The following is a 25357-nucleotide window of genomic DNA, read 5'->3' on the forward strand; positions in this document are numbered from 1 at the left end:
TTGAGAAATGGTATAAAAACCCAAGTTTTAAAAACACACTTTGATTTATTCATCTAATTGTATTTTTATCGACAAAAATGTCCAGATATATAAAACATTTCATTATATATTTGAAATAAGGCTTACATACTAAAATAATCATCTCTTGCTATTTTGGGGACCCTGGGACATGCGGATTATTGCCTGAGCACTTTCTTTTTATTTTGGTGAAACGTATCATTTGTTTTTTTTTTTTCCTAACTTTTATTTTAGGCTTAGTGGGTACATGTGAAGGTTTGTTACAGGGGCAAATTGTGTGTCATTCAGATTTGGTGTGAGAATAATCCCATGACCCAGGTATTGAGCATAGTACGTAATAGGTAGTTTTGCAAGTGTTACCCCTTCCCACACTCCATCTCTAGCAGTCTCCAGTGTCTGTTGTTCCCATCTTTGCATCCATGTGTACCCAATGTTTAGCTCCCACTTCTAAGTGAGAACATGTGGTAGTTAGCTCAGGACAAAGGCCTCCAGTTATATCTATATCTGTAAAGAACATGATTTTATTCCTTTTATAGCTGTGTAGTATTCCGTGGTGTATACACACCACATTTTCTTTACCCAGTCCACCACTGATGCGTATCTGGTTTGATTCCAGATCTTTGATATTGTAAATAGTGCTGTGATGAAGAGATGAGTACATGTGTCTTTTCAATAGAATGATTTATATTCCTTTGTGTATATACCCAATTACTTTGTATATATGGTGAAATATAGGGGTCTGGTTTCTTTCTTCTACATATGGCTACTCAGTTGTCCTGCACCATTTATTGAATACGAAGTCCTTTATTCATTGCTTGTTGTTTTTGACTTTGTTGAAGACCAGAGGTGGTAGATGTACAGCTTTATTTCTGGGTTCTCTATTGTGTCCCATTGGTCTATGTGTCTGTTTTTCTACCAGTATCATCCTGTTTTAATTACTGTGGCCTTGTAATAGAGTTTGGAGTTGGGCAATATAATGCCTCCAGCTTTGTTATTTTTGCTTAGAATTGCTCTGGCTATTCAGGCTCTTTTTTGGTTCCATATGAATTTTATAATAGTTTTTTCTAATTGTGTGAAAAATGACATTGATAATTTGATAGTAGCATTAAATCTGTAGACTGCTTTGGGCAGTACGGCCATTTTAATGATATTGATTCTTTCAATCCATGAACACAGGATGATTTTCACATTTGTTTGTGTCATCTATGATTTCTTTCAGCAGTAATAATACGTAGTTCTTCTCGTAGAGATCTTTCATCTCCTCGGTTATATATACTCCTAAGATGGATGTGTGTGTGTGTGTGTGTGTGTGTGTATGTGTATGTGTTGTGTTCTTTATTTGGTTCTCACCTTGAGTGTTATTGGTGTATAGAAACGCTACTGATTTTTATACATTGATTTTATATCCTAAAACTTTATTAAAGTTGTTTATCAGCTCTAGGAGACTTTTTGTGGAGTCTTTAGAATTTTCTAGGTATAGAATCATATCAGTGAAGAAAAATAGTTTGACTTCTTTCTTTCTTTTTTTTTTTTTTTTTTTTTTTACTATCCGGAGGCCTTTTCTTTCTTTCTCTTGCCCGATTGCTTTGGTTAGGTCCAGTACCAGAGGAGTAGTGAGAGTGGGCATCCTTGTCTTGTTCCAGTTCTTAAGGGGAATGCTTCCAGCTTTTGTTCTTTAAGTATAATGTTGACTGTGGCTTTGTCAGAGATGGCTCTTGTTATTTTGAGGTATGTTCCTTCGATGCCTAGTTTGTTGAGGGTTTTTATCAGGAAGGGATGTTGGATTTTATGGAAAACTTTTTCTGCATCTATGTGATGATAGTATGATTTTTGTTTTTAATTCTGTTTATGCGGTGAATCACATTAGTTGATTTGTATATGTTTAACCAGCCCTGCATCTTAAAATTAAAGCCTACTTGATAGCAGCAAATCAACTTTTTGATGTGTTGTTGGATTCAGTTTGCTAATATTTTGTTGGGTTTTTTTTGCATGTATGTTCATCAGCAATATTGGCATGTAGTTTGTTGTTGTTGTGTGTTTGCCAGATTTTGGTATCAGAGTATTGCTGGCTACACACAAAGAGTTAGGGGAGAGTCCCTTCTCCTTTATTTTTTGGAGTATTTTCAGCAGGATTGGCACCAGCTCTTCATTGTACCTCTGAGAGAATGGCCAAGCACTTTTAATGAGAGTGGCCCAGAATTCAGCACAAGCTGCTTTCTCTGTCTACACACTCTCCTGTGTTAGCTGATCTTTATTTTCTGATGGTCACTCTGAAGACCCACAAATGTCTATCTCTTGCCCTGATATTGCCAATAACTCCAACTTAACACTCAACTATTTTCTTGACTTCTCCATTTGAATGACTAAAGGACATCCAGCATCATCCCCACTTCCTAACTCCAGCCCATAGTTCCCCTCCTTAGTCTGCCCCTTCCATACACCAGGAGCTTCCATACACCCAGGAACTCAAGCTAAAATCATTGCGGTTATTCCTGATTTCTTTCTTTTCTTCATGTAATTCATTAACGTATGCTGTTTAACATACATGTACAATTTTATAGCCTACTTTTTATATACAGTTACATTGTTGGCCTTAATTTCCATGTGTTTAATTATTTCTTGCAAATCTGGTTTATGAAGGATGCATGAGTCTTCATGATGTAGATGTCCAAAGTTTATTTCATCATTCCTATACTGCTGGGCATGTAAATTCTCTCTTAAGTCTTGCCATCACCTGTTGTTAAGTATATTGAATACTTATCTGATGCTCACTGTGTGTAGGCACTGTTCTAGCATTTTAAAAGTGATAACACACTTAATCCTTGAATCTATGAGGTAAATACAATTATTATCTCTATTTTGCAGATAAGGAACCTGAGGCAGAGAAAGACTAAACTCACTCAAAACTACATAGCTGGAAAGGGGAGGCTATGGGGTTCAAACCAGTGGTCTGACTCCAGACCCAGGTTCTAAATTGAACTATTCTGTTTGCTTAGATATACCATTTTGTACCACAACCATATTTTATACCAGTCTGCATGTAGCTCTGGTCATTTCTTTAAAATATATCCTTAGAAGTGGATCAATAGTCATACATTTTAAATGCTTTGAGTAGAACACATTACGAAATTATCCTCCAGAAAGATTGTACAGCTTTATCAATTTATACTCCCCCAGTCAGTTGCTGAGTGTCCTCTGTACTGTGGTTACACTAATATTGGGTGTAATAATTTCAAAACTCTTGAGCAATTTACTCAGAATAAATGGTCTAATAGTTATAGTTGCATCTCCTTGATTACCAGAGAAGCTTATTTTTCTCATGTGTATGCTAACAGTTGTACCTTTACATATGGCTTTTGCAAACTTTGCTACTGGAATTTTCATTTTTTCATATCATGTTACAGAAACTCATTACTTATTGAGATTAATACTTGAGTTTTTCAAATACATTGCTTGCCTTTTTAAAAACACAGTTGTCATTTGATTTTTAAATTATGTTTATGTTATTTACTGAAGTATAGACATTTTAAAATTGGTTTCTGCAGTTGCATGGTATTAAATAGTCATATAAACAATCACCTATATTTCACTATAAATTACTTTTCATACTATTAATTATTGCAAGTCTCACTCTGCTTACCTAATTCTTACATATTGTAATTATTTGAGCAAGTAAAATAAAGTCAATGATCTTAATTTTTGCTCTGTAGAATTCTACTTACAACATAAGTTCTAATTCGGAGTACATTTAAATACAAGTAAATTTGTAAAAACTTTTTCTTTAATAGTTTCAGGATCCAAGATGTTGATAAATGTATAGAGTAAGTCTAAAGCCTACACTCCACACGGTATTTACTGAATATACTCTAAATTAATGCTGCATTATTTGGCAATTCACTTCAAGTTTAGCCTTCAAGTTGTTTGCTAAAAGTTCCTCATTTTTTTTTCTTTTTTGTTTGTTTTGAAACAGGGTCTCATCTGTTACCCCAGCTGGAGTGCAAGGGTGCGATCACAGCTCACTGCTGCCTCGAACTCCTGGGCTACAGTGATCTCCTACCCCAGCCTCACAAATAGCTGGGACTACAGGTGCTTGCCACCACATCCAAGTAATTTTTAAAATATTTTGTAGAGATGGGGGACTCGTTTCTTTTGCCCAGGCTGGCCTCGAACTCCTGGGCTGAAGTGATTCTTCTGCCTCGGCCTCCCAAAGTGCTACAAGTACAGGTGTGAGCCACTGCACTTCAGTTTCATGTTTCACTTTTCTTGGTTTCTGTTTCTTCCACACAACCTTCATGGTTGTTGAGTCACCTGGCTGCTGTGATGAGTGACTCTTTTCTTGACCGACATTCTGTGTCATGCTTTTCCCCCAATCAACCAAAGAAACCTAATTCATTGTCTTCAAGAGGCTTGATAAAGTTTAGTAGAAATTTCATTTGACTGAAAGTAAAAAAGTTTCCTCTGGGCCTGCTGGATTTCCTAAGGTGCCCCAGGAACTGCCGCACAGGGGAGGCTACCCAGATAGGCTTGGGGTTTCCCACTCTGCTTCACTCAGTTGCCTTGCTTTATCTGTTTTCTTTAGAGCTGGATTAAGAAGCAAGCCTCCCCAGTAGGTCCCTTCTGCACTCACCTAAGGAGGATGGGCACGAAAATCCCTGAAAATATGTTAAAATGGAAGAAACAGAACTTATCCAAGGGTCTCTCTCAGAGTGTGTTACTGGCTGAAGCTGGCAGGAAGAAGCCCTGAATGGTGGCGGCTGAGAGCTGCCTCTCACTGCCCTCCACAGCCTGCTGCTTGCTCAGGTAACTCTTGACGCTGAAACTGCTTCCTAAAGTGAGTGGGTCCAGAGGAATATAGGACCTTTATTTTGCTCAGAGGCTGGATGACTTCTGCCATTAGCAGAAGTCATCTATCTTTTCTGTAGATAGCATTCAACTCCTCCTTAAATATTGTTAAATAAATATTCAAATAATTAATTCAGTAACCACTGTACAATGGGTGCAGTGGGTACTGAACTAAGAGCCTGAACTAAGATTCCTGCAGGTCTGGGTTCAATCCTGGTTTTATGTATTTACATTCCACACTGAAGTGTGTAGAAATAAAGGGACATTGTTCATTTCTTTTTACTCTTTTTTCTCTACACTTCTCCAAGAAATGTGGGATTATGTGAAAAGATCAAATCTATGTCTGATTGGTGTGACTGAAAGTGATGGGGAAAATGGAACCAAGTTGGAAAACTCTCTGCAGGATATAATCCAGGAGAACTTCCCCAACCTAGTAAGGCAGGCCAACATTCAAATTCGGGAAATACAGAGAATGCCACAAAGATACTCCTCGAGAAAAGCAACTCCAAGACACATAATTGTCAGATTCACCAAAGTTGAAATGAAGGAAAAAATGTTAAGAGCAGCTAGAGAGAAAGGTCGGGTTACCCACAAAGGGAAGCCCATCAGACTAATAGCAGATCTCTCGGCAGAAACTCTCCAAGCCAGAGGAGAGTGGGGGCCAATATTCAACATTCTTAAAGAAAAGAATTTTCAATGCAGAATTTCATATCCAGCCAAACTGAGTTTCATAAGTGAAGGAGAAATAAAATCCTTTACAGACAAGCAAATGCTTAGAGATTTTGTCACCACCAGGCCTGCTGTACAAGAGATCCTGAAGGAAGCACTAAACATGGAAAGGAACAACAGGTACCAGCCATTGCAAAAACATGTCAAAATGTAAAGTCCATTGATGCTAGGAAGAAACTGCATCAACTAATGAGCAAAATAACCAGCTAATATCATAATGACAGGATCAAGTTCACACATAACAGTATTAACCTTAAATGTAAATGGACTAAGTGGTCCAATTAAAAGACACAGACTGGCAAACTGGATAAAGAGTCAAGACTCATCAGTTTGCTGTATTCAGGAGATCCATCTCACATGCAGAGACATACGTAGGCTCAAAATAAAGGGATGGAGGAAGATCTACCAAGCAAATGGAAAACAAAAAAAAGCAGGGGTTGCAATCCTAGTCTCTGATAAAACAGATTTTAAACCATCAAAGATCAAAAGAGACAAAGAAGGCCATTGCATAATGTTAAAGGGATCAATTCATCAGGAAGAGCTAACTATCCTAAATATATATACACCCAATACAGGAGCACCCAGATTCATAAAACAAGTACTTAGAGACTTACAAAGAGACTTAGACTCCCATACAATAATAATGGGAGACTTTAACACCCCACTGTCAATATTAGACAGATCAACGAGACAGGAAGTTAACAAGGATAACCTGGAATTGAACTCAACTCTGCACCAAGCAGATATAATAGATCTACAGAACTCTCCACCCCAAATCAACAGAATATACATTCTTCTCAGCACCACATCGCACTTATTCCAAAACTGACCACATAGTTGAAAGTAAAGCACTCCTCAGCAAATGTACAAGAACAGAAATTATAACAAACTGTCTCTCAGACCACAGTGCAATCAAACTAGAACTCAGGACTAAGAAACTCAATCAAAACCACTCAACTACATGAAAACTGAACAACCTGCTCCTGAATGACTATTGGATACACAACGAAATGAAGGCAGAAATAAAGATGTTCTTTGAAACCAATGAGAACAAAGATACAACACACCAGAATCTCTAGGACACACTTAAAGCAGTGTGTAGAGGGAAATTTATAGCACTAAATACCCACAAGAGAAAGCAGGAAAGATCTAAAATTGACACCCTAACGTCACAATTAAAAGAACTAGAGAAGCAAGAGCAAACACATTCAAAAGCTAGCAGAAGGCAAGAAATAACTAAGATCAGAGCAGAACTGAAGGAGATAGAGACACAAAAAACCCTCCAAAAAATACATGAATCCAGAAGCTGGTTTTTTGAAAAGATCAACAAAATTGATAGCCCTCTAGCAAGGCTAATAAAGAAGAAAAGAGAGAAGAATCAAATAGACACAATAAAAAATGATAATGGGGATATCACCACCGACCCCACAGAAATACAAACTACCATCAGAGAATACTATAAACACCTCTACAGAAATAAACTAGAAAACCTAGAAGAAATGGATAATTTCCTGTACACTTACACTCTCACAAGACTAAATCAGGAAGAAGTTGAATCTCTGAATAGATCAATAGCAGGCTCTGAAATCGAGGCAATAATTAATAGCCTACCAACCAAAAAAAGTCCAGGACCAGATGGATTCACAGCCGAATTCTACCAGAGGTACAAGGAGGAGTTGGTACCATTCCTTCTGAAACTATTCCAATAAATAGAAAAAGAGAGAATCCTCCCTAACTCATTTCACGAGGCCAACATCATCCTGATACCAAAGCCTGACAGAGATACAACAAAAAAAAAGAGAATTTTAGACCAATATCCCTGATGAACATCAATGCAAAAATCCTCAATAAAATACTGGCAAACTGAATCCAGAGCACATCAAAAAGCTTATCCACCATGATCAAGTGGGCTTCATCCCTGGGATGCAAGGCTGGTTCAACATACACAAATCAATAAACATAATCCAGCATACAAACAGAACCAAAGACAAAAACCACATGATTATCTCAATAGATGCAGAAAAGGCCTTTGACAAAATTTAACAGCTCTTCATGCTAAAAACTCTCAATAAATTCGGTATTGATGGAATGAATCCCAAAATAATAAGAGCTATTTATGACAAACCCACAACCAATATCATACTGAATGGGCAAAACTGGAAGCATTCCCTTTGAAAACTGGCACAAGACAGGTATGCCCTTTTTCACCACTCCTATTCAACATAGTGTTGGAAGTTCTGGGTGGGGCAATCAGGCAAGAGAAAGAAATAAAGGGTATTCAGTTAGGAAAAGAAGTCAAATTGTCCCCGTTTGCAGATGACATGGTTGTATATTTAGAAAACCCCATCATCTCAGCCCAAAATCTCCTTAAGCTGATAAGCAACTTCAGCAGTCTCAGGATACAAAATCAATGTGCAAAAATCACAAGCATTCTTATACACCGGTAACAGACAAACAGAGAGCCAAATTATGAATGAACTCCCATTCACAATAGCTTCAAAGAGAATAAAATACCTAGGAATCCAACTTACAAGGGATGTAAAGGACCTCTTCAAGGAGAACTACAAACCACTGCTCAGTGAAATAAAAGAGGACACAAACAAATGGAAGAACATACCATGCTCATGGATAGGAAGAATCAATATTTTGAAAATGGCCATACTGCCCATAGTAATTTATAGATTCAATGCCATCCCCATTAAGCTACCAAAGACTTTCTTCACAGAATTGGAAAAAACGGCTTTAAAGTTCATATGGAACCAAAAAAGACCCCACATTGCCTAGACAATCCTAAGCCAAAAGAACAAAGCTGGAGGCATCACGCTACCTGACTTCAAACTATACTACAAAGCTACAGTAACCAAGAAAGCATGGTACTGGCACCAAAACAGAGATATAGACCAATGGAACAGAACAGAGTCCTCAGAAATAATACCACACATCTACAGCCATCTGATCTTTGACTAATCTGACAAAAACAAGAAATGGGGAAAGGATTCCCTATTTAATAAATGGTGCTGGGAAAATTGGCTAGCCATAAATAGAAAGCTGAAACTGGATCCTTTCCTTACTCCTTATAGGAAAACTAATTCAAGATGGATTAGAGACTGAAATGTTAGACCTAAAACTAAAAACCCTAGAAGAAAACCTAGATAATAACATTCAGGACATAGGCATGGGCAAGGACTTCATATCTAAAACACCAAAAGCAACAGCAACAAAAGCCAAAATTGACAAATGGGATCTAATTAAACTAAAGAGCTTCTGCACAGCAAAAGAAACTACCATCAGAGTGAACAGGCAACCTACAGAATGGGAGAACATTTTTGCAATCTACTCATCTGACTAAGTACTAATATCCAGAACCTATAAAGAACTCAATCAAATTTACAAGAAAAAAACAACCCCATCAAAAAGTGGGCAAAGGATATGAACAGACACTTCTCAAAAAAAGACATTCATATAGCCAACAGACTCATGAAAAAATGCTCATCATCACTCGCCATCAGAGAAATGCAAATCAAAACCACAATGAGATACCATCTCACACCAGTTAGAATGGCAATCATTAAAAAAATCAGGAAACAACAGGTGCTGGAGAGGATGTGAAGAAATAGGAACACTTTTACACTGTTGGTGGGACTGTAGACTAGTTCAACCATTGTGGAAAACAGTGTGGCGATTCCTCAAGGATCTAGAACTAGAAATACCATTTGACCCAGCCATCCCATTACTGGGGATATACCCAAAGGATTATAAGTCATGCTGCTATAAAGACACATGCACACGTATGTTTATTGCAGCACTATTCACAATAGCAAGACTTGGAATCAACCCAAATGTCCATCAGTGACAGACTGGATTAAGAAAATGTGGCACATATACACCATGGAATACTATGCAGCCATAAAAAAGGATGAGTTCATGTCCTTTGTAGGGACGTGGATGCAGCTGGAAATCATCATTCTCAGCAAACTATCACAAGAACAGAAAACCAAACACTGCATGTTCTCACTCATAGGTGGGAATTGAACAATGAGATCACTTGGACACAGGAAGGGGAACATCACACACCTGGTCCTGTTGTGGGGAGGGAGTAGTGGGGAGGGATAGCATTAGGAGATATACCTGATGTAATTGATGAGTTAATGGGTGCAGCACACCAACATGGCACAGGTATACATATGTAACAAACCTGCACGATGTGCACATGTACCCTAGAACTTAAAAGTATATTAAAAAAAAAAAAGAAATAAAGGGACATTGTGTCTGCAATTCATTCTCAAGATTTTCCACAAAAAATTTATATACATACATTTACACAGATGCATATATATGCAGAGAAAAGGATAAAGCAAATGTGGAAAAATGTTAAAATTTGAGGAGTCTGTCCAGGCGTGGTGGCTCACGCCTGTAATCCTAGCACTTTGGGAGGCCAAGTGGGTGGGTCACGGGTTCGAGACCAGCCTGGCCAACAGAGTGAAACCCCTTCTCTACTAAAAATACAAAAAAATTAGCTGGGTGTGGTGGAGTGCGCCTGTAGTCCCAGCTGCTTGGGAGTCTGAGGCAGGAGAATTGCTTGAACCTGGGAGGCCGAGGTTGCTGTGAGCCAAAATCGCACCACTGTACTCCAGCCTGGGTGACAGAACAAGACTCTGTCTCAAAAAAAAAAAAAAAAAAAAAAAAAAAAATTAAGGAGTCTGGGGATCCTTTGCACTCTTCTTGCAATTTTTCAGTAAGTCTAAAATTAAAGAAGTAATAATTTTGAAACTTGATTTTTAAAGAAGAAAACACTACAGGCTCCTTGAAAACTTGGTAACTACCTGCACTAGATAATTTAAAATGTCCTTTCAAAGTTCTATAATTATTATGTTATATAGTATGTAGAATTATTATATTAGATATGATTATTCTAATAAAATATATATTACATCATTATAATTAGGATATAATATATAATTATTATAATTATATTATAATATTAATATGTTTTTTGATCATGTGAGTCTAGATTCTTCCATAGAACAACTTACCAACTGTGGTGTTTGTCAAATAGGGCTCAGGTATATTTGAAAAAATCATATAAAATACGACTTGTCTGAGATATCATTTTGTCATTGTTCCCACTGGATTGCATTAGCATAGAAGACTCACAGAGCAGCTATAAAACATCTCAGTTTTGCAATATCATGTGAGGAATGCTGAAGGCTGCTTGAGAGCTTTATGTGCTTATTTACAAATTTAAGGCAAATACGGCACATTTTTAAATACTGTCATTCATCAATTAAAGTGCATGCTAGAAATAAAGGTATAATTATTTTGGAGGATGATAGCTGGCAGTCTTCAAATAATCAATACGAAAAGATCCTGACAGTAACTCTGAATAGAAGAAATATGAATGGTCAAGGTAATGTTAATGAAGTATGAAACCAAAAGATGTTTTCTGAAAAGTCAAAAATTAAATTCTAGTAAATGGAGAAAAGCAGTAGAAGGTTTCTGTAGAACTAATTTAGCTTTTTTTTTTTTTTTTTTGAAACAGAGGCACACTCTGTTACCCCAACCGGATTGCAGTTGTGGGATCATAGCTAATTTCAGCCTTAAACTCCTGAGCTCAAGTAATCCTTCTGCCTCAGCCTCTTGAGGAGCTAGGACTACAGATATGCACCACCATGCTCAGCTAATTTTTAAATTTTTTGTAGAGATGGGATCTCACTATGTCGCCTAGGCTGCTCTTGAACTCCTGGCCTTAAGAAATTCTCCTCCCTCAGCCTCTCAAAGTGCTGTGATTATTGGCATGAGCCACAATGCCTGGCCTAATTTAACCTTTAATTAAAAAAAAAAAAAAAGGTCGAGTACTGACAAGTCCAATTCCTACCACTTATGTGAAGGACTTCTATCAAGATAATGTCTCAGCTCTTGGGTTTCGGAGACTGGCTTCCAATTCCACTATCCTACTCCTCATTTCCTTTCTTTTAAATAATGAGGTTTAAAAAATGCCATGAAGGTTAGTATATGAGAATATTTTTTCAGAATAGCAAATTAGAAAAAGAAATAAAAATATATTGTTTGATAGGAGACTTTAATTAGAAACACATAAGCACAGTTTTTATATTTGATACTGATATGGTTCGTCTCTGTCCCCACCCAAATCTCATCTTGAATTGCAGCTCCCATAATTCCCATGTGTTGTGGGAGGGACCCAGTGGGAGATAATTGAATCACGGCAGTGGTTTCCCCCATACTGTTCCTGTGGTGGTGGATAAGCCTCAGGAGAGCTGATGTATTTATAAGGGATTTCCCCTTTTGCTTGGCTCTCATTTTCTCTTGCCTGCCACCATATAAGTTGTGCCTTTTGCCTTCCACCATGATTGTGAGGCCTCCCCAGCCACATGGAATTGTGAGTTCATTAAATCTCTTTTTCTTTATAAATTACCAAGTCTTGGGTATTTCTTTATCAGCAGCATGTAAACAGACTAATACAGATGCCTTTTGGAAAACTATTGAAGATGTCTTCAGGGGGTTTCTGAGCCAGACTTCCTGGACAGTGGTTCCTGTTCCACATGCCTATCATATTTCTAGCTGCTCCAAACTGCTCTTCACTAAGACTTCTTACATTAACTTCTTACATTAACTTCTTACATTAACTGTGAAATGAGTGCAGTTTCCCACTGAAGAAATGACTATAACTCACCATTTGATGCTTGAGAACAAACAGGGGTACTGAAATATGCATACAACACCCTGAATATTTTCCAAGTCTGAGATTGTCCCTCAATAAAAATATTATGGGGACATCTTGAATTCTTTGGATTCAGGAAATCCAAAGGAAACTTTGCTACCACTGACATACTGAGATCAAAGAAACCACACATCTAAACACTAGAAGTTCATTACAGTGAATACCAAACCAATCACAACTGGATATGAAAATGTTGGCTACTAATTCTGGTCAGGATGAAATAAGTTAAAGAAGTAAGAATAACCTGGAGTTGGGTCCCTCCAGAGTTATGAACAGGTTACAGGTTACAAAGCAATAATAACTGAATTGCTACAAGTTCCTCAGATTCTCTTGTGATTATATGTAAAGACATTTAAGTTTGGGATGATTTTATAAAACTATTCTTAAAATTAAACTTTAATGAGAATATTATTTTAAAATATAATCTATTTTCCCTCTTTAAATTATACTTTCATTTGCATGCTGATGTGGAGAACTGGTTTTGAAAAGGAATTAAGTCCTTATTCCTTGATGATTTTGGTCACTGCTTCTGCGTAGCTATTTTGCTCATGAATTCCTTGTCATAGTCCATCACCTCTATGCTTTACTTCTATTTCTTCTGTAAGTAATAATTTCCCTTCAGGAATGTGCAACTCTGGACATACAAGTTTCTTCTACCCATCCTAGAAATATGTGTCAGGCCAGAAAGACAGGGGATTTGGAAATTAAGAAAAGTAACTGTAGGACACTTGTGAGAGATTAAGGTTAGCTTTTCACAGTGACCCTGAGATCTCCTTTAGGTTTAGAGTCCTGAATACTTTTCAAAAATGTTTTATTTTAAGTTTGAAATTGACAAATAAAATTGAATATACTTATTGTATACAACAAGCTATTTTGAAATATATAGTATATACATTCTGGAATGGCTAAATTGAACTAATGAACATATGCATTAACTCACATAGTTATCAATTTTTTTTGGTTGAGAACACTTAAAATCCATTCTTTTGGCATTTTTCAAGAATACAACGTATTGCTACTAGCTATAGTCACCATGTTCTGCCATAGACCTCTTAAACTTATCCCTTCCATCTAAATGAAATTTTGTATCCTTTGACTAGTATCTTTTCAACCTTCCCGAATCCATTATCTCAGTCCCTGGCAACCACCATTCTATTCTCGACTTTTATGAATTCAACTTTTTAAATTCAAGTTTTCATTTTTGTGGAAATTTCAATTATTATAAACTATTGGGAGCAAATGAATCTTCCAATACACCTCTTACTTGTGTATAGGTTTTTCCCATTTTGGAAGGAATAGGGTGAATCATAAAGGCGGAATGAATCAGCTTAACCACACTGATACCATCTGACACTATAAAGGGACTAAAAATTTAAAGTTAGCATTCTAATTGTAGCTCTGAAATCCAGACTCCCAACGTACACTCTTTGCCTTTCACTACACAAGTTTTAGTGCCTCAACTTTAGTGAGTTCTCCTGAAAGACTTTTCATTAGGAGCTGTTCAAATGACAGCTTTGACCAAAGTGCGTCTGCTGATAGCTCTTCCTCTCCATTTTACAATTTATAGCTGTGTAACTAGAGATCTGTGTCCGCAAATGCCTGAATTTTCCAACTCATCTCAGAACTGAATTTGCAAAGAAGATATCACTTAAAATTTTGCCACTTAATTCTTTGTGTTTTCCCCAAAGAATCCTAGCCAGCAACTAATTTTCTGCACAAGGTATCAAAAGCACTAAAAGTAGCAGAATCATAAACCTTTGCCTAAACAAAGGGATGGACTTAAATCTATTGAATGGACTCTGCATTTCTTGTGCAGTGTGAAAATGTTTAACATCCTCTGTCTGCCAGTTCTGGTTCTTTAGTTCTGCTCATTATATATAAAAAGCCTCCCTATCCCATATTCAGCTTCCTTTTTTGTTTCTTTTAACAGAAATGCTGGCATGCAACTTACCTCCAGGAATAGCTCAGAGCTGATGCTCTCGATTTAGTCATGCGAATTACATTTTTCTCCTCTTTGGAAACATTCTCCCCCAATCTCTGTAATCATGACCCCATTAGAGCTAGGTGATTTCAATCAAAATGAAACATACAGCTTTCGCTAACCTATAGGAAGGAACATATTCTACAATAGTGTCTAATGACATTCCAAGCTAAAAGAAGTATATTGTTTATCTGGAAGAATATCAAATATCTTTTCCCTTGGAAAACAAAGTTTTGTATATAAGACTCAGCTTCGATATATTAAAATGTATGCCTGTTTATTTTTTAGGTTGAAAAGTTTTTATCAAGGTTTTCAAATAATGACTGTAACATATAAGAATGATAGAACATTTGTAGACGCTTTTCATATTAGAAAATATCTACTAGTGGGTGATGTAAAATATACTGAAAAGAATAGAAGACAGTTGTTGAATGGCTTTTTACTTCTCATCATACAATTCTATTTCTGAATCTTTTTCTTAGTCATTTTTGAATATATAAACATTTTTTCTATTAGATAACTTTACCTGTTAAAATGAGCAAAATGGGGGTAGAAACATTAGCTCTGCATGCTATTTTGTTAACAGTCCATATACAACAGTTACGTATTTTGAAAGGAATATTTTCTCTACTTGGTATTAAATGAATTATGAAACTTTTGGTCCTAAACATGGGTACCTGTGCCCATTTCCCTGCTTTATCACACAACATCCCAAGAATTCTGTATACTTACAGAAGCACAGTTATCACACAACATCCCAAGAATTCTGTATACTTACAGAAGCACAGTTTTCAGACTTGTCTTCTATAAAACCAATTTGGCAAGGCATCCTCTGATTCTGCAACCAGTAGTCTGTTGACTCCAGTAAGCTGTTGCTGCGAAGAACCTGGGGGAACCCAGAAAAACTCAGTGCTTATTCGGCAATGCTTTCTATCTAAGCTCTTTTTTTTTTTTCTTATAAAAAACCTGTAGGTGTTTTCTTTTCCTTAGAGCTTCTGGGTGTTAGAAAAAAAAAACTTGCAGGATGATAGCACCTCTAAAATGGATAAAATATCCAACCTAGAATTAGCTGGAGAGAAATACATTAATGTTAACACGGATGTTCTCTCATCAAATTCAACACCTGGAAATGCCAATTGTGTAGCTTTTGCATAATCTGCAATCCAATGATTGTTTTTGGGGGTATGGTTCTATGGGCGATGGGGGTCAAATTGCATTTAGTGCTAATGTTCTTTCACACTCCATAAATATTTTCAATTAACAAAATGTGGGGTTTTTTCCTTTGATGTAATATCGATTCTTCACTGATTTAGTTCTGCTAACATCGCTTTGACTAGTGTACAGTTTTTCTAGAATGCCTAAGGTACTATGTTAAGTTTAAAAGTTGTTAGAGATAACTAAGAAACAAATTGCATTAAATACCATTTGCTATTTCAAAATAGGATGGTATGGCAAAAATAATTGGAACACATGAATTAACAAAACCAAATATGACTTACAAATATCTTAATTCTGTGCTTGGATTCTTAAAGCAAGGAAGAACAAGCATATTTTGGAGCTGAGATATTTTGAAGATGAAATATTATAAATAACTGCTAATGTCTTTAAATTATCCAGTTATTGGCTGGGCGTGGTGGCTCACACCTGTAATCCCAGCACTTTAGGAGGCCAAGGCAGGTGGATCACCTGAGGTCAGGAGTTCAAGACCAGCCTGGCTAACATGGTGAGACCTCGTTTCTACTAACCATACAAAAAGCCAGGTGTGGTGGCGTGCCCCTGTAATCCCAGCTACTGGAGAGACTGAGGCAGGAGAATCACTTGAACCCGGTAAGTGGAGGTTGCAGTGAGCTGAGATCGCACCATTGCACTCCAGCTTGGGCAACAAGAGTGAAACTCTGTCTCAGAAAAAAAAAAAAAAGCCAAATATTGTATAACATTTTCTTTATCTTTTTAAAGATTCCCAATGCTTTTCTGGTACCCTCTACCCTCTATTTTATTAGGGGATATGTCTGGTAATACTTGACTACTACTTTCACTTAAGCAATATAACAGATTTAATCAGTTTGGTTAATGACACTAAAATAGGATGGTACTTCAATTACATTTCATTCGTACAACAAAAGATTGTCTTCTCTTTTTCTGTGAAGATAGAAATACATTACTTTTGGTCTCTGAATACAGTTAAGTAAATCTAATTCTGACACATTTTACATGAGTCATATTATTCATCTAAAATAATGAAAATGTATTAATGATAAATGTTATTATAATTTATAATAATATAAAATAGTTATATATTAAAATAATATCATTTATTATATTAATGATGAATTTTCATTAATAAATTTTCATCATTCTTTCCCAGAACAGTACAAAGAGACCCTTTGTGAATGAGCAAGTAGTTAAATGATGAACTTGGATTATTACTGCAGACCGACATTGGCTAGGGAGCTTCTCAGTTCTCTTAAATATTTTACCTAAACTGGTTCTTAAAGGGTGGGCTGGGACCTCTCAGGGTCTCTGAAATCTTTCAGAGAGTGCAGCAGTCAGACTACTTCGATAATAATACTAAGGTGTTATTTGTTCTTTTTGCTCTCGTTGTCTTGTATATATTCCGTGGAGTTTTCCAGAGGCTACGTGATGTGTGATAGCACCACAGACTTCATGCAGAGGCAGCTAGGACAGCTCAACTGTCTTGTATCAAGTCAGACATTAAGGAGATTTGCAACATGTGAGTTGAAATCACTCTTCTCGCTAAAGGGCTTTGTTTGGTTTTGGAAAACAAATATTTTTCATAAAAGTATGCTATATAAGATAGTGTGTTTATTATTATTTTAAAATTATTTTGTCAAATAATAAATTATTTAGTTTAAATTCTGTTTTATTATTAGAAAATAAAACAAATAAAAATTTTTCTTAGCTTTAATTTGTAACATGGAAATTAGCAATAAGTATCATCTATATAAACAAGAGTTTCTTGAGGTCCCTAATATTTTTCTTAGAGTGCAAAAGAATTTTGAGTTAAAAAAACATTGAGAACCATTGACCCAGGTGAACTTTATTTAAAGCAGGAAAAGGCTCTAACTCCACATTCCCTTTATGCCATTCAAATGCCTTTCCCTTTTATTTCCAGCTTGGAATGGAGTTTAAGAGCAGCGACATTAGTGGTCTAACTGGGTTGCGATACTAACTTGGTCATTAGTAGAAGGATGACCTCAAAGAGATGACTTAAACCCTGAGTTTCAGTTTCCATAACTGTGAATATGGATACTACTCATCTGGTGGGATCACTGAGGGTATTCAGTGAGATGATATATGTGAAACACTGTGCCATGGAAATGGTAAGTTATTCTCTCAGAACTTGGTTTTTACTGTTACTATTTGAAGGTGGCTGAAAAGGATAATAGAACTTTGGATGCCTTCTGTCTGAAATGAGAGGACTGAAAATATTTCAGATGTGTGATGGCAGATTTTCTTTAGCAAGTATTCTGGTCTAAGGTGTAATTTTAGTTATGCATTTTGTAGTATTAATAGTTACAGCTACTATTTTTGTATGCTTAGAATATGTTGAAGTTGTGCTAAAATTTTCACATATATATATATTTTTACTTTTTCACTGAATCTTTTTTGCAATGCTATAAGGTAGGAATTATTTGAAGGATACAAATCTTTACAGAAATTTTCAGGTTGAAAATCCAGACCTTGAGTCTCAGAGAGATTTGAATTTCTGCCCCAGGTTGTTCAGAGCCTGACTTTGGATGTGAAATTACTGAACAGGGCTGTCTTATATACCCATACAAATGGGTATGATTTGGGGTAGGTTTCCAAAAACTTATCTGCATCTATTTTTTTAATAAATAAAACTACATTTTCTTATGGACTTCCATTTTAAAGTTAGTTTTCTATGAATGAAATTCTGAGGTGACAATTTTCTTGAAAGACAGGAAACTTTTTGTGATGTAAATTACATAATGTAGTTAATCTACTTGGCAAGTATTATCAGTATTTTAATGTCTCAAAGGAAAGCATGCTTTTACACCTAATTGAGTTGTCTTTAAGCCAACTGATGTTATCATGCTTCTGTTCCTTGCCTTTCTGTGATCCCTAGATCTTGGAACACCCAACTACAAAGCACTCATTAACTCTGCATAAGAATATTAAAGATTTAAAACACAGGCGTCATCGCTTCTCGGTCTTTTGGCTAACATCAAGTGTAAAACACAGGCATCAAATGAGCATACTAGTTCATAATGCCTTACAATGCAGTTTAACAAATATTCTGACTAAGAATCACTTCTCAGTCATTCTAGAGCTCACTACTCAGAATTATATCCTGCACCTTGTCTACATTCTGATATATTTAGGACACATAATACCATGGTTACAACAAAGTATATCAACAGAGTAAAGCAACTGTCACTTATCAGTATCGGCCTTAGGAAGGGGACAGAGTTCAAACACAATTCACTTGGTGGTTTCAGAAAATTGGTGGGCTGGATGGGTACATTTTCCTGGTGAAACACAGACAGGCAGAGGGGGACTTGCCAAAAGTCATCAGTCTGAAACCTCGCACTGAGAAGACTCCAGAGCTATGAAAGGAGCTGTCTGAAGATGAGGCTAGTTGGGAGAAGAGCTGGCTACCTGTGGGATTTCACCTGCATTTAACTTCTCTAACAGAGAAATGTGCACAGACAGATTAATCTGCCAAGTCCTCGGCAGATAGTTCAAAGGTATTAATTCTTTTGAACCTATTTGAAAAATAAATAACTAAAAATATACAAAGACCTTGCTCTGTCCTATCCTAGAAGTGAGGAAAATGTCAAGTGCTTTAGGGATCTGCTCATTCAATGAAAAATTTTAGAAAGATTTCTCATTTGACTCTTCCATTTCCCTGGGATACTGTGGATCTTTCCTAAAGCACATCTTTGCTTTAGAAGAAACAGAAATAGCAAAATAAGGAACTGGAATTTAAAATAAAACCTAAATCTTGCCATGCTTAAGAAGAAATGTTTGGAGGAGAGCTTCTTTGTTTGGTGAGAATTTTCATTCGCCACATAAATGTAACTTTAAAATTTTAATTTTATCATCATTAAAAATTAGTTCATCTGATTATATCAATAATTAAACATTTTTCCATAAATTTCATTAACATTTAGATGATTCATTATTAAATATTTATATTTTTAATTATTGACCAAATAATTGTACATTTATTGAGAACTGTCTGGGCTAATGCCCTAACCCACACTATTAGCTGAATTAAATCTCTGGGCTTGTGAGGTAAATTCTCAAGGCTAATGTAGATAAGGTTCTTAAAACAGTGCCTGGTGCATCCTAAGTGCCCGATAAGCATTAGCTATCATAATAGTTACTATTTCCTTTGCCCAGGCTTAGAGGGATCAAGAATTTATCTAGTTTTTACAGAACTAGAATTTCAGTCAGGTTCCCAGACATTAGAGCCTCCACTAAGGCAATGTTCCATTGAAATTATACAGTTTCTCATTTTCAGGTTCTACCAAATCCCAGTCTATACATTTATCCATATTTCGCGCTCATCTCTGAGCTCAGGTGTGTTCAGGAGGTTTGAATTCCAGTCCTGACTCCTTGTTAACTGTGTAGTTAAGTCCACTAGCTCCTGGCCTCCCTGTGCCTTTGGTAAACAATTAAAACAAATGATCTGAAGGCCACTTCTATACCAACCATCATGTCATTCTCCTCCTCCCTTCCGCTTTTGCTCCTCCTCCTTCTCCCTTTCTCAAATAGTATACATTGAGAGCCAAATAAGCAAGAGAGAATAAAAATGCGGACTTCAGTAAACCACTTAGCATCATATGTTAAGCAATTTCAGCCTGTGAAAAGCTTTTAGTTTCATGGCTTGGACAAGTCATAAGGAAAAGAAGAATGCTTGAAGGAAGAATATGTGCTTGAGAATTCAATGATTTTGAAGCTTTATAAATATAGTCTCCCTGCTGAGAAAGTTGCTTTCTGAGAAGGAAAAGAGAAAAACTCACCAGGCTCTCAACGGCTCATTTATTTATCTGCTGTTTTTAGTTACGGACTTACTTATTTTAGATGAAGAGCTAATAATGAATGTTTTGTGTGTTCACGAATTTGAAATAATAATGGCACATTTTCTTTTAAAATTTCATGAGTGCAGTGAATAAGGTTAGGAAGATCCTTTTGTTCTACATTACAGTTACGTTTCTTTTTATATAGAGAACCAAGTTGAAAAAATGTAGTATTGATTAGACAGAGAGGGAGAAATAGACTCTTAGTAACCTGGACACAGTCCCAAACATCACTGAGCAATGTCTTAATATTTTTTAAGTAATTTAAATTGGAGAAGACAGTGACTGGTGGTTAGTCACAGAGGTTTGGGGGCAGAACTGATATTAAATCCCATTTCATCTTGTTGAATGAGCTTGGGCAAGTCGTTTAACTTCTGTGGGACTTAGTGTTTACATCTATTACATGTAGATAATTAAAGACATTTCAGAAGTTTATTCTAAGGATCAAATGAGAAAATGCTTGTAAAGGGCTAGCCTCCACAGAGTATGCAATTGATACATGGTTGCTGTATCAGAAATGCAGGAAAATTTAGACAATATCTGTTTCATCGAATATTTTCTCGGCCTCTTCACAACATTTGACAATTCCTCTTCTTTTATTTATTACTCATGATGTGCCATTGTCATTTTTCTCCTCCTGCTTCTCTACTCTCCTTCAGTCAGTATCAGTCAACCAATGCTCATTGAGCTCTTTTGATGTCGGCACTGAGAATATGAAGAGGGATAACTCTACTAGAGGAAGAACAAACACTCTGACTGTGATAAAGGAAATCTGGTGCTTTGATCAATCACAATCCAGGTCAGCTATCACCAAGGATGGACTGGTCAGTTCTCCCTGGGGGAAGGGATGGCAAAGGGCTTTGCCCTTGACCAGAGCATTGAAAGGTGGATCTGTGTTGTCTGGATGTATCAGGGCAGGTGGAGAAGACATGTGTCTCTTTTCAGCTAGTTTTTCCTCCCCAGGTGTGGTAAATATAAGTATTCCTTATAGTTTGGTCGTCAGTGTGTTGGTCTTTCTACTCCCATCAGTCATTTTCCTTATCTCCTTAGCATTCATGGAGTCCCAGGGAATTAATTACAACCTGGAGGGATGACTCGCTGATCCATAGCTCCAGGTTTAACCTTTCTGTAGAGCTTGACTTTTTGCATTCCTGTTAGTTATTACTTTTGGATTTCTTGCTGTCACCTTGGACTATTCATGTCTACACACAAACTCCCTCCTTCCCCACTTCCAGTGCCTAAGAGAAACCTGACTTCCTGACTTCCCTATTTGCAGTTGATGTCAGGACAATTCTCCCAATTACCCTTGCTTGAAAATTCGGTGCTATCTGGAACATCTCTTTATCTATTTCCTGTCTTATAGTCTGCTCTCCAAAGTTTAATTTGGAGAGCAAATTACTTAACAATTAGCAGTTACTTAAGTTCTTTCAATTACTTAAAAAATAGCAATTTTTTAGTGCACATCATGGATTACTCTCCAGGTAATACAACAGTGAGTAATACATAACTGGTCTCCATATTTATGGAACTTAAAATCTGGCTTGGGAGCCAAACAGAAAATAAAGGAGCATTGATATACACACTTAATTATACACTGTGGTGGCTATCATGAAGAAATAAACATAGTACAGTGATAGGGAATAAAAGGGATGGGGATTGTTACAGTCTGAATGAATGTGTCCTCCCCTCTCCCCACCCCATCCCATCAACTCACAGGTTAAAATCAAATCCCCAATGTGTTGGCATTAAGAGGTAAGGCCTTTGGGAGGTAATTAGGTTAAAAGGGCTCTGCCCTCATGCATGAAATTAGTGCCCTTATAAAAAAAGGCTTGAAAGCTTTTTGCCCTTCTCCCATGTGAGGACATGGCTAAAAGGCACCATCTATGGAGAATGAGTCTTCATCAAACACTGAATTTGCTCTCACCTTGATTTTGGACTTTCCAGCCACTAGAACTGTGAGCAATAAATTCCTGTTGTTTGCAAATTACACAGTTTAGTATATATTGTGATAGCAGCTCTAACAAACTGAAACAGAGATGATACTTGAGATGGGAAGTTAGGGAAGGCTGGACACACACAAAGGTCCTATGTATTCATATTGTAATACTCTCATCTCTCTATCTTCGTTATCTCTGAAATCCATCTAGCTCACTAAAACCAAAATAAAGAATAAAATGTAAGCTTTGAAGACAAATCTGGTTTCAAATTCCAGTTTTTCCATTAATGACCTGTTCAACCTAAGGCAAGTCACTTAACTTCTGAGTTTCAATTTTCCCACCTACAAAATGAGGGTGGTATTTCTACTCACAATAAGGAATCTTTTGCAGACATTAGGAATAATGAATGCACATACTATCTGATTACTTCAAGTGCTCATGAAGAGTAGCTATTGTTATTATTAATATTATTACTAATGTTATATAATTCTCTCATAAGACTTTGACCGCAATTGACTAACTGATCCAATAAATACGACTGAGGACCTTCTAATCCTGTCAGAAACTAAGCTGGGTTTTACAAAACAAGACAGAAGGACAATATTTGCTGTGGGTGAGCCCAAATTTTTATGGGCTTTTTGCCAAACAATAGGCTAGCATTCAAGACAGAATAGATTCTAATTCAGCTCTCTCCTGTTAATCTTCTGTTAAACAGTGACTAAACTCCAATGTTTAAGATACTGCATTTTGCCCAACTTAGACGTTTTCTAGGCTTTGTCTCAGATTATCTCCCTCCATAAATACTCTGCTATAATCCACGAGTTTAATAAATAGCTCTACCACACAGCCTTTATGATGCACACATTTTTTTTTCACATCATTCCACCTGCCTCCTGAAGTTTTCACCAATGTTCTTCCCCAACCCTCAAGATATAACTGAAACTGAGCCTGCCCCTATATAAATATTTCTCTGTTCTTGTGAAGTTTTTGTAATACAAACAAAATTTCTTCCTCAGAATATTGGAAGGTGCATGCTTCCCAGTATATATGAGTATTATATAAATTTATATGTATTCAATTTGTTTCCTACACTTTTCTCCCTACATACCATTGGTACAGAACAGCTGCTTGCTGTTTGACAACAAAATCTCTTATCAACATCTCTTAAATACATTTGTTAGACTCTATACCTGATGATAACTTTGGACAGTGTGATGCTAACTTTCAAATGAGACACAAAGTATTAATAAATGTGTGCTGGAGATGTGGAGAGAAAAAGCAAGAGGAGCAGTAAAATAAAGGGAGCCAGAGAAGTCCATTGGAAGAGGCATGAGCATCACTCAGAGGAGACTCTCCAGGCTCCTGTTGCAGTTCGAGACTCTTTCTAGGGCACTCAGTTACATTTTCTTACACAAGAAGATTGCGATGTGAGTGGTTCATTGGATTTGAATGGTGAATGGTAAAGATAGAGAAGAGATGATTGGAATGAAGGCAAGTACTAAGACACTTAGATCTATTTGCTTGGCAAAATGATGACATCTTTACTCCAGGTAACATTTTCTTGATAGAGATGCTGCCTTCCTATAGAATTCACTTTTTATGTGTAAAGTTCTATGAGTTTTGAAAAATGCACATGGTTGTGTAACCAGCAACCGAATCAAGATATAGAAGAGTTTCATCACCTTCCTCCAATCCCTCCTTCTCCTTGTAATTAAATGTATCCTAAGTCCCAGCCCCTGGCAACAACTGATATGATTTCTTTCCTTTCCTTTTTTTTTTTTTTTTCTGTAGAAGGTGAATAAAGAAAATTGCAAAATTTTATTGGTGCGTTGAAAAGAGGACATGAGTAAGTGAAAAATTGTGACATATGAAGGGAAAAAATTGTGACATATTAAGAGATAAAAAGACAATAGTTTAGCTTTATTCTAATTTTTTGATCTGATTTATATCCCTAGACAATATTACAGCTTCATTCTAATTTATCCATTTGATTTGTATCCCTAAAATGTTGCCTTTTCTAAAATATGCAGATGGAGTCGTATAATATGTAGCCTTTTATGACCGGTTTCTTTCTCTTAGCATAATGAGTTTGAGATTCATCTATATTATCGCGTGCATGAGTAGTGTTTGCTTTCTTTTGTTGCTGAGCAGCATTCCATCCTATGGAGCTACACAGAGTTATTTTTAAAGCCATTCACTAGCTGAAGGAAATTTGGGTTGTTTCAGTTTGGGGCAAATATAAATAAAGTTGCTATAAACATTTGCCTACAGGTTTATGTTTAAATTTAAGGTTTTGCTTTTCTCGGGTAAGTACCCAAGAATGAAATTACTAAGTCATATGGTAACTTGATAAGAAACTGAAAAAATGTCCTTTAAAGTGGGTTTACCATTTTCTGTTTCCACCAGCAAGGTATGAGAGTCCAACTTGTCCCGTATCCTTGGCAGTACTCAGTGTTGTCAATTTTTGCTTTTAAATTGATTTTAGTAATTCTAACAGGTGCATAGTGGTATTTCTTTGTGGTTTGTTTTCCTTTCCATTTTAAGATATCTTTGTTCTTTTCAAGATACTTTTAAAATAAAAATTAAGCCTGGATTCCATATTGGCTCATATCATATTCAAAAGTATTAATTAGCCTCTATATTTAACGTTAGCTTTGGAATGCTATTATGAAACAAGGATAATGCCATCCCTGTTAAGTTTTCATTCATCTTTCAATCAACTACTTGTTGGGCACCTGCTCTCTGTACTAGCCACTGTTTAATTGGAGCATTGGTGAACAAAGCAAGAATGACAACAACAACAAAAAACCATTTTCCTTTTCATTCTGTTGTAGGAGGACACATCATAATCACATAAATTATAAATAAGCATATATGTCAGATAATGAAAACTACTATGAAAGTAAATAAAGCCAGACAAAGGGATAAGGAAATAAGGGATGCTATTTGGAAAGTATGTCGTGGCAGGCCTTTCTAAGGATGACATAGAGTAGAGATCTGAATGAAGTGAGAAGCCAGCCACACTTCCATCTGAGGGCAAAGC

General features: G+C 36.4%; 1 protein-coding gene across 2 annotated transcripts in view; it reads right to left on the reverse strand.

The window, feature by feature from the left end:
- SPHKAP (SPHK1 interactor, AKAP domain containing) overlaps positions 1-25357 on the reverse strand; it is a 194954-nt gene that overhangs the window by 107005 nt on the left and 62592 nt on the right. For both annotated transcript variants that reach the window (XM_007966528.3, XM_007966526.3), the window contains exon 3: positions 15088-15195. In XM_007966528.3, coding sequence (XP_007964719.3) covers positions 15088-15195 — 108 coding nt within the window. The remainder of the gene's footprint in view (positions 1-15087; positions 15196-25357) is intronic.

This window comes from Chlorocebus sabaeus, chromosome 10 (genome assembly GCF_047675955.1).
Source record: "Chlorocebus sabaeus isolate Y175 chromosome 10, mChlSab1.0.hap1, whole genome shotgun sequence".
Classification (NCBI taxonomy): Eukaryota; Metazoa; Chordata; class Mammalia; order Primates; family Cercopithecidae; genus Chlorocebus; species Chlorocebus sabaeus.